The 10,982-nt window shown below is 32.8% G+C and overlaps 1 protein-coding gene and 1 long non-coding RNA gene across 2 annotated transcripts; both read left to right on the top strand.

The window, feature by feature from the left end:
- The first annotated feature begins 2,775 nt into the window (after positions 1 to 2,775).
- LOC117691249 (uncharacterized) lies at positions 2,776 to 4,633 on the top strand. The gene is made up of 2 exons (XR_004602985.2): positions 2,776 to 2,953; positions 4,075 to 4,633. It is a non-coding gene; the product is annotated as an uncharacterized lncRNA (long non-coding RNA).
- Positions 4,634 to 5,064: 431 nt separating this feature from the next.
- Positions 5,065 to 9,972, top strand: LOC117691251 (uncharacterized). Its single transcript, XM_034476897.2, has 6 exons — positions 5,065 to 5,294; positions 7,480 to 7,512; positions 7,812 to 8,138; positions 8,440 to 8,691; positions 8,823 to 8,904; positions 8,991 to 9,972. Exons 1-6 carry the CDS (start codon positions 5,222 to 5,224, stop codon positions 9,457 to 9,459), a joined length of 1,236 nt encoding a protein of 411 aa, XP_034332788.2. The 5' UTR covers positions 5,065 to 5,221; the 3' UTR covers positions 9,460 to 9,972.
- The last annotated feature ends 1,010 nt before the right edge of the window (positions 9,973 to 10,982 follow it).

Raw genomic sequence — 10,982 nt, forward strand, 5'->3', positions numbered from 1 at the left:
GATAAATATCTCGCACCAATATTAGACCTATGAATTCAGATATAAGGCATGGTTGTTATGTTTTAAATTTTTAATTTATTGTGTGGTAGTACATGTAAATGAATAGGACTTATTTCAATTTTTAGAAGATAAAAAGTAAGTTTTTATCATAGTTTTAAAATCTGATTTACAAATCCTTTATTGTAGCTCCTCGAAAAATTTGAAATTAAATCGCTTTCGAAATTAAGTTCATTTTTCCAAGAGACGCATTAAATTGTGCGTTTAATAAACGAGGGTGTATTTGACTGACAAAGATCCCTGAAATGACAATGTCCTACAACATCTGTTAATTTTACTATTAAAAGCGTTAACTTTGCATATTTTAGAAATTTTAAAATCAAATAAATCTGAATTAATAGCTAAAATTAACAATTTACAATTATCATATATAACAGCCAATCAGGAAAGGTCTACCCCAAAATATGACGTGAATCATTCACTTTTGGTCTCCATTTTCTTGTTTTATCGATTTGAAAAGCAGATGACTGAATTTGGAGTATGATTTTTAATGAAATTTCAGAAACGGTTGTATCATGATTCGTGTAAATGATGCACGAGTTTAAACAAAAAAGTAGTAAGTGGCGAACGAATTTATTTTTTACCTATTAATTTTATATGAATCGCTGCAAAAAAATCATGACAGGTAAGAAGGTCTAAAAAATCAAAATGGCTACTGCGACAATTTTTTTTTTGGTTATACTACTTGGAATAATCTTATTTTAAAAAAGAAATATTTCTAACGTTAGATACCTGTGTTTGCTATCGGTATACAAATGTTAACTTTGTTCGGTAATTCAACAGTTTGAGAGTTTTCGGAGTTTCCATAAATCTTGTATAACAGACACCGTCCGACTTATAGATTTTCCCTTTGATCACAAAATAAATAAATATAACGATTTAAATTATATACCTAAATATAGTTGTTTTGATTTTCCCGGTTAGTTGTAGGTTTTAAAAAAATTTCTTATTTTACATAATATACCGTTGTGTCAATTTTCTACAATTATGAAGAACAGTCCCGGTCGGGATTTAGCAAAATTATGACAAAGTATCAGGCAATTGCACAAAGCGAACTTTAGCATACTACATGTAGATTGAAACAACTAATTCAAACTCATAATTTTTGGAACATAATGGAGGAAAACGTGAACAATTACAAATTCAAACTTTCAAGACCCCGCCTTTCAGTACTCTCAGTACTTTGATTTACCCAGAGAGACTGTGGCCGATCACGGTCTTTTTATTGTACTGCCTTTCATGTGATTTGGAATAAGAGTTTAACAACACAGTCAGTTAAATAGTTTCATTTTTATGGCCACGAATGCTAGTACACACTTATCCTAGTTTATCCTTATAAAGTCATAGATGGATCTGCTCTCGTGATAATATTGCCTGTACTAGCTGTCGTGGTCAATAAAGCTGACTTTAATCTGCGTTGGTAAATTCTTATACCAAAATTAAAACATATAGAAGGCAGTGCGTTCCTTTACTTATACATGTTTACATAAAATTCCTCTCAAGTTAAGGTTTTTTAATGTTAAGATTTCCTGAACGGGTGTTTAGTTCAGTTATAAAAGTTCAGAACCAACTCTAAAATACCATGTTTTACAACATACATGTATAATACAAGGCACAAAGTAATATAAAAATCATTCTAGATTCTAACAAAGTCTTCTATACATTCAACTCAACCAGTTTTTCAAAATCCTAAGCTCTGCAATTAATATTTAATGTCAAGTTTCAGAAATAATTAATAAAACTAATAAATTAGAGTGTATCCACAACTCCCTAAAAAGCTCCCATTAAAGCATTCGCGCGCATCAGGAAGCCAGGTTTTATCTGGCGGCCGCCAAATAATTATGTGGCGGCCGCTAGATAATTATGTGGCGGCCGCCAGAAAATTATATGGCGGCCGTCAGAAAATTATGTGGCGGCCGCCAGATAATAAGTGGCGGCCGCCAAATAATTATCTGGCGGCCGCCAGATAAAATATTTTTCCTACATGGCACCAACGGGCTTCCGTAATTATTCAATTATTCAGTTCAGATATATGAACAGTTGCAATAAAATGAAAGTTTATTGTTGTGCGCATCTAATGGCTTGAAATACATTTAAATTGCAATGACAGATATAACTAGTAGATTTGTTTCGGCTGCGTTTTTTATGTTTTAAAAAATCTGAAGAAATTTTGTTATCAAATATTTTAAGAAAAATAGTAAGAAAAATTCCATTTTTAAGGAGGCTGAATGGCAATCACCCTGCCCGTCATTTCTACCTTATATTAGAGTAACTATAGTTTCAGAGATGTATTCCTTAGCTAAAACTTATTTAGTAAACAATCTAAATATTTTTAAAGCTTTAAAATGTGAACATTTTTCTATTTATTTAAACAGAGCTAGAGCTCTTATTTTAAAGGGAATTTATTGAGGGGAACTAGTTGGTGGTTAGAACTTGTTTCTGATCCATTTAATTTTCATCAACTTCGTCTCGTGAGGTCAAACCCAGGGTCGTGAACCATACCATGGTATAATTTACACAACACCACAAAACAGTTTAAAATGTTCGGTGTATCTATTACTTATTTACTTGTGAACATATTTGTATGTAAAATATTGTATAGGGAGAGGGCTAAATAACTTTTAGAACTTGTGCCCGATCCCATTATAACCATTTTACAATAAAATAAGTTCAAACTAAACCAATGAATTGTTATGAATAACATATCCGGGTGTTTGCAAGCATAAAGTGATGAACAGCACAGTTCAGAGGTTCGATATCGATGAAGATGAACAACGTTCACTATAGTTCACTCATGGTCCTCAAAAGTTCAACTAGCCTTTTCTATTGTTTGCATTCATTGAACTTGTTCCGTGTCGTACAAACTACCATTAGGACCTTCTGTTGAATTTGAGAGGTATGGAATGAAATTACAATTTTAGTGCTTAATATATATATATACAAGATACGTTATTATATTTTAATGTTTAAAAAGAAAACACGAGTTGTCCTTCTTATCTCTGAAAATGTATACTAATCCCCTATATGGAATTTGTGCCTTATGTTCGTATTTGTGGGTCAATCCAATTCATTTTTGTTAAATAAAAGCAGTAATAATGGATACAGCGTGGAAAAATTCATCGATAAAACATACGTGTACAATGTAACTCTGCGAGATTATGAGCTCTCGTACTGGATAAATAGCACAGGGTTGGTATCAGTTACTTTGAAATGTAATTAATGGCATTCCATGATTAAAATCTACTTTCAAATTGGAATTTTAATGACATGCCAAATCAATTTGTTATTTTATCTATTATACCAGCCTCTGTAGAAATATAAGACATTGATGGAAACTATTTTGACAAAAAATATAGTAACATAATGTGTTCGATTCGACTCCTCGTGTATTGTGCTGTGTACGCCATTTTGACTTGTATAGACGAATAATAAGCAGAACTGTCAGCATCTGGAATATTGTCCAATTTCTTTGAAATGTAAAAAGAAGCTCTACAGATTTCCGTGTTTTATATGATAACAATATGTATTTCTCTTACTTCTGCATGATTTTATTAAGTGATTACAAGTTTTAATACGAAATGAATGGGTTTCAATGATAAACATAAATTGTGTCAGGAATGAAATCGCCTACATTGGTTGTGGAAATTTTGATTTTTTGGTTTGATACGAAAACTATTCGTGGGACAAAATTTAAATGAAATCAAGACCAATTTTTATCTTTTTTACTCTTTATTTAACACGAATGGAGGATTTTATGTAATGACATGCAATTCGAACATAATCAATTTTATTGTCTATCCCCCCTCCCTAAAAAATCAACTATAGTTATCAGATCATCATCTTCCCAAGTCAACGGTTACTGATCCGATCTGCTCTACATGTGTAGAGCGGTGCGGATCAGAAACTGTTGACTTGGGAAGATGTCAGTTCATGTACAACATCTCGTTTTTCATTACGTAAATAATTATTTAGATTCTGTTTAAAAAAACAAAATTTTTGATTATCAACATTTTACAGATGATTGGACAGTCTGCCACACGTTGTCTTGTAGTTGCCATCGTCTTGGAGGGATTTTTGATGACGTCGGAAGGTTGTGGGAGATCTGGGCCACGCCTCTCTGGACCAGCTTTGGAAGAGTGCCAAAATAATTGCGCGAGCATCCATAACACCCGACATTGTCAAGGCCGTACAAGCCGCAAGGGAACCCGGATGTGTATTCGCCGGGTCGCGTCTGATTATCATGGCTGTGTACAGGGGTGCTGATGACGTCATGGAGATAGTTTTGATGTACATGTATGTACATATATTGCAGCTTTTAAATGCTGGCACACTCACAGAGCACAGAACGGACCAACAAATACACCCAAGATACTGCGAACAGTTACAGAAAAAAACAGTTAATCATAATTTTAAAGTTAAAATGATAGCCTATGGTAAACTACCTTTTATGTTAAGCATGCAATAATGTGTGCACAGAATTGATTTGAAAAGTTATTCCAATGTAGCAATTAAATTATTGTATATAATGGGAATGTAGTCTTCAAGGACGTGAAATAAAATTCAATGTAAAAATTCACATCTAAATTTCTTTGATTTTTATTTTTTTTTGCTGATTTGTCTAGACTTTCAAGGCGTGCTTTACAATGAATACACTTGTGTCCATTTAAACCAACTCGTGAATTTCGTAGCTAGCCTGCAACAGGAGGGAGCATGCTTTGCAAAATTTCCAGCCGCTAACAATTTTATTGAAAATTTTAATAATTAATGTTACACTTCAATCATAAAGATCTATACATGTATCTTTTTAAAGTTTAATTCATCCAGAACTTCCATCAACCACCGAAGACGTTTCCTCAATAACTTGCTCTCTTCAGAAGTATCTAAATATATAATAATACAAAAAACCCTTTGTGTATACAGCAAATTTTGCTATAGAAGAAACATTCTATTCATTCTGTAAACGTTTCGGGTCATTAAACATGTAACCACTGCAAAAAACAAACAAAAATCGCGTGTTAAAATCTCAGATTTGGTCGATAACGATGCCACGTAAAAATCAGCTCGACATTCCTCTTTTGTTTTACCGATAATGCCTATATTTATCCTAATAAGGACGTAGGAGAATGAACAATGTAGGAATTGGTGCGTTTTTAGTTGTTTCGGGATGATACGAACTCTAGTTTTAGATCTATATTTTGTTGTCTTGCTGATCTACAATGGTGTATTGAAAATTTCAGGTAAGTGTGTAGCTTTCATTATCGCAGAATGAATTGGGGTGTGGAATGAGGCCGGCTGATCAACCATTGTTTATTTAAAATACACTACAGCTCAGCATTATTCATTCACAAACCTGTACCTAGTCTTTCAGATCCTTAAATAGCTGCTTGTTTGAAATTTTAAAAAGCATAAACAGTAGAAAGTTGTTCATAACTTTATGATAACTCGGCTGATTTGTTAAAACAAATAAACAGATGCAAAGTCTTCATCAGACTTAATTGGAAACCGGAAGTAAAATTGCCTAACACATTATCCAGAATCAATTTTTTTTTATGTTGACAACCTGTAATAAGTTGCATCTTTCTCTTCGGTCTTTTAGTTGTAACCTTAAGAGAAAAATGTGATTTTGTTAATAAACTTTTTAGTGCTTGTGATAACATATTGATTATGTGGGTCCACTTTCGTTTTGATTTGTCGATCTTAAGGATTTCTCGGTAGTTATTTAATTATGCAAATTTGCACAACATTAGCATAATTCATATGGTTCTTAAAATTAGATTCATAATTACCATCTACCAGTTAATTAACTGTTGATATTTTGCCCTTTATGGTTTTGACTTATTTACTCAAAATATGTTGAATCAAAAATGCATTTAAAAATCTGACTGATGTGCAGAATTGCATACTAGTCAGTAACACTACTTTAAATAATGTAAAACATTAAAAGAATACATAAAATTTTAATGATAAAAATTTTATACAACAAACGGTCCGTATACTAGTAAGCCATATGACAATTTTTTTCTGTCTGATACTGGACCATATGAGCTGATGCGATACATTAACATACAGGCATTTGATTTAATAAATATATTATATATGTCGACATCACATATATACATGCAATATTTATTGTATGCAAAAAAGCACTGATCTACATAAAGTTAATTTGTTAACCTGAGCAAACTACATGTAATCCCAGCAGTTTTGTATTTTTCAACAATAAAAATCGGTGTTTTTTGTGCTTCACGCGGGTACTAGTAGCTTGCATTACAGAAAAATATTTCATTGCTATGTTACTTACATATACCTTCATTTTCCAAATGCCGCACAAAAAGAGAGCTTATACGCTCGTATTTACATCTATCTTTAAATCATTCCATCAATTAGTATTGAGTAAGAGTACGTTTATCATTTATGTTATAAATAAGATAAAACAAAAGAAACAACCAATTTTCCAAATGTATGAGGATTACCAACTTGGGAGTCAATGGTCAGTTCGCGAAAGTCTGTGGGTGTGCTCATTGTAGCTCTATCTTTGATCGACCAAGAAATAATCCAAAGAAAGTTAACAGCAAAAGCTAAAAAAAGACATTAAAGGACCATGTAAAAATTCATCTTGGTAGCTACTAGAAGTAAACTTGTCATTAAAAAGGTTAACAATGCATCCAAAAGCAGTTTAGAATGCATGCAGTCTTACACCGGCAGCTAGCTTATTTCACTGGATAGCATACATGTATATTAATTACTGTCCTGTCATGCATGTATGAATTACAACTCTTTAACAAAACTATCGTAAGATCTATCACAGGGCATATCTTAGGATTTTCATAAGATCTGACTTATGACAACAATAAGAATCATCAAATCCGTTGCACAAAACTATCAGACAATTCTAAAGTTACACTTCATACTTGCGTATGCTATCTTTTTATTGCAAAATGTTAAAAAAGGACTAAAAGTCTAACAAAGCTGTTTTCTTTTTGCTTATTTTTGTTTTGTTTTATGCTCGTGTATGATATAAATGTTTATGTGTTATTAATATGCTCTGAAATAATAATTGTTTTTTGCACAACGTGAACATTTTTTACCATTGGTAGTGGTGTTACTGTTAAACTAAGCTGTTTACATATTGCAAAAGTTGGTCTAATGAACATTGGCATAAATAAATAAATATGAATTAGACCATAGATGCATATCAAAGTTTTACTCTGCACAAACAGTCTGTTTGTTCGAATTCAGTTATGACCATCAGATATGATACTTTTGTGAAACAGGAATGGTGTGATCTAAATTTTGGTCTCAAACTTAGTCATAAGATAGTTCTGTGAAACCAGTCCCCTAATCGTAAGATATAGAGGAAAATAGCTCTTTTTTAAAGAATCTTTTAAATACAAGTATGTACAATGTAATATTAATTTTCAGGAACAAAGTCATGTCCGAAAACAGACCTTCATGGTAAGTATCTTATAATTTTTGTTGCAAACATAAGTCGTTAGTCTCTTACATGGCTAAAAACAATTGTAAGCCGTTCGCATTTTCCTTGGTCAAAAGTTCGTGTTCTTAGTAAAATGTACAAGTACGAGTACATAAACCAAATAGCGTTTAATATGTCAAACTGTTTTTGCCTATAACCATGTGTAGTAATAGGAATGGTCATAGAAAGTAAATTCAACGGAATCTCAAGGAACATATCTTAAAAATTTCAACGAGACATGTATAAAAATTACATAAATAGTTTTGATTTTTATTTTCAGTAACCAACATGTGTTCACCAGACAATTTCTTCTCTAACTTTATTTACCTGGATGTCCACAACGCTAGTCTTTACTACCTACAATCGTGTATATGCACGCTGCACGTGCGTTTTCCTGGAACACTTTACTTTAAGACTTTACAAACACCGCCACCAGATTGTGGATCTGTAATGCACGTGACCAGTAGCGATGGCAACCAAGTACACGTATTCCACTGTGGAGGGAATACGTCATTTCCTGTAAAAACAAATGATATGATAAACATATCAATTCATAATTTAGGAGAACTGAGTTATGATACTTCATACTGTTATGTTATATCACTGGGTCAGTAAATTTACTTGTTTTGTATCAATACTAAGTGAAAACTAAAATACATTCCAATAATTAGGCAATTGATTTGCGCTCTAGGCTGAGGTTAGGTGGTGAAGAAATTGCCCATCATATACACTTAAAATTTCTATTTATGATTTGTTAAGCTATAAACTTTTCTTTGAACCACTATATTTTAGCTAGTTTTACTATATAATATCTTTACACAAAGCCTTCTTAAAGAGATCAATTAAGTCTTAAAATGATCACGACCACCCAGTCCTCTTATCAAACGGGAGCTTTATTTTTCTTTCAGCATCAGACAGCGGAGTTGGTACGAATGCTTTCCAGATCATGTGTCCTGATTTGGAGAGACTCACGACCACAACTACAACCTCTACTGTGACGTCATCCGCCCCCGCTACCTCCCCCAAACCAACTTCTACAGCTAAGGTCACAGCCTCATTGACCTCAACAAGGCCTTCCAATATCGCTCCAACAACTGAATCTGAAAGTACAAGTGCTGTTTTAGAAGTCAAGGAATCTGTTGTCAGACAGGATGTACCACGTGAGTCTTCGACGGTTTACGTTCAGCTTCATAAGAAAGCAAGCACTAGTTGGTTGAAAATTATATTTCATAAAAAGCATTAAATCTAAAAAAAAAATTAAGGCAACATTTTCTGGTTTTTATTTTGACAGTGGAAGTGATAATCACGGTCGCCATACTTGTTCCGGTGGCATCGATAGGTATCGTGTTAGTATCCATTTACCTTTGGAGAAGGTAAGCCATGAATCATCATTTCCTTTAGAATGTACTGTGTAGTTAAAATATAATAGAATACCCTATTTCTATACTATTTTTCATAGAAAAATACTTCAGAGACTCTTAAGAAATTTGAAGAAAGATCACCGTTTCCGCGAGGAAGCTGTAATAGACGTAGGTGATGGGTTAAAAGAGAATGTCTCTAACCATAGCAACGAAGATCTGAGCAAAGAAGACAAGACAAAAATATCCGTTGTCAATGTTCGAATTGCTAACACGACGCCAAAAGCACCACGTGTCGTCACACTTCGGAAGTCCCATAGCAACAAAAATATCATCGTCCTTTCGTCAGAAAAATCAAGCAGAAAGGCCAACGGAAGTGACGAAGCTGATGACGTAGCATTAGAAGAAAGAAGAAACCGACTCCATTGGAAAAGGTCGGAAACCGATAGTGGTTATTTTACAGAAATTCATTTAGGAAGTGGGTCCAAAACAATAATTACAGTTGAAAATCTTCCAAAATTGCACAACGAAGAACAAATAAAATATGATGATATCCAAACAGAGCTTTGAATGAAGTTCATATCGGTGGATCCAAAAAGTGCAAATATGTTGACTAAAAATGATGTTTCGCAGTGCTACTCTATAATTTACTCAAAATCAATATTTTAAGGTGGAATAACACATCATCACAAGATGGCTGACCGCTGATCGAAACGACATATCGTTTTATTAAAAAGATTGTATGGACTGGAATATGTAACTTACTCCATAGCCGAGTGGATAAAGTGTCAGACTTGTCATCCGTACATCCCGAGTTCGAAACCCGCAGGGGCTTTTGTTGTTACTTACTGCAATGATTATTTTAGATACTAGTATTCATTTTTTATCCCCAAACTACAAATTTTACGTTTATTTGACATTTGTACAGTTTATTTATCATTATATCTTTCATTATCAAAAAAAAATTCATGTTAATTTGAGTGACTTTTTCCAGGTGTGTAATTCCACCTTAATCAATGTATGTACTTTTTAGGCGTAAATATTATAAGTAATATGCTTATTCTCTGGTGACATTGTTCTAATGATATATCCATTTTTTTGATGTTGGCTGTATTTTATTGTTTATTTCATTTCATTATGAACTATTTTATATTGATGTTTACTGAATATCATCATGAATTAATGTAACTATTTAATATTGTATATTATAGCAAATGGTATTTTTCATCAGCATGAAAGAAAAGTGCTTATATGATTACACTATTTTTTTTTAGAGTTATATACATTTGTTATTTTTCTACTGTGCCATGTATGTATGTTTTATTTATTTGAAATTTATAAAAATATCTTGTTAACCGTTTAAACCTTCCGACGTATTTTTGTGATCTGGGTGATAATTAATGAGGCTGGCAAAACCCCGCTTTGTTAACGGTCGCAAGTAATTCAAAAATGCAAATTCCGTGTATAAACAGCAGAAAATTCGAGGGGATGGAAATATGTGTAGTTTTAAAAATGTGTTAATATCCATCCATGCGTACGATTCATTTACTTTACCGTCTATTAATCGGAAAATTTGACACTGAATTCCCCGTAAAACTGAACACAAACAAAATATTCTTTCTCGTATAATCCATAATCATGCACATTAAGCCGGAAATAAAGTGCTTTATTACATGTACTTTGTATCTTGTCAAGACGACGCACATACATGTAATGTTGATATAAGCCGATTCACGTTTAAAAGATCAGGTAGATGAAAGGAGCCTACAACTTTTTGAAATTTGAGATATGAATTCTTTCAGTGGTGCCTCATAACAATAGCTTGCTCTTGTGAAATGTACCGGGCATGATTTTAAGATAAACACATTAAAAAGTAATGACCGTTTTCATCTGCCATTTTCAGTGAAATATGAAGAAAACAAGCAACAAATTTCGAAATTTTACTGTTTTTGACGAATTAAATAGATAATGCGTACAGTCCCTCTAAAAACGGAGTTTTATAAATGTTAATTCTTGATCTGTAAAATGATTTCAATTGAACATAGGTATGGAAAATACTTTTTATAGGATTTCCAATGGAAAGCCAGGAAAAT

Source organism: Magallana gigas, chromosome 9 (genome assembly GCF_963853765.1).
Source record: "Magallana gigas chromosome 9, xbMagGiga1.1, whole genome shotgun sequence".
NCBI lineage: Eukaryota > Metazoa > Mollusca > Bivalvia > Ostreida > Ostreidae > Magallana > Magallana gigas.

Excerpts from the sequence above, each read along its gene's own strand:
- LOC117691251 (XM_034476897.2), top strand. The coding sequence starts at position 5,222 with ATGATACGAACTCTAGTTTTAGATCTATATTTTGTTGTCTTGCTGATC. Across the intron at positions 7,513-7,811 it reads TCCGAAAACAGACCTTCATG|TAACCAACATGTGTTCACCA; the intron begins GTAAGTATCTTA and ends TTTTATTTTCAG. Across the intron at positions 8,905-8,990 it reads TCCATTTACCTTTGGAGAAG|AAAAATACTTCAGAGACTCT; the intron begins GTAAGCCATGAA and ends TATTTTTCATAG.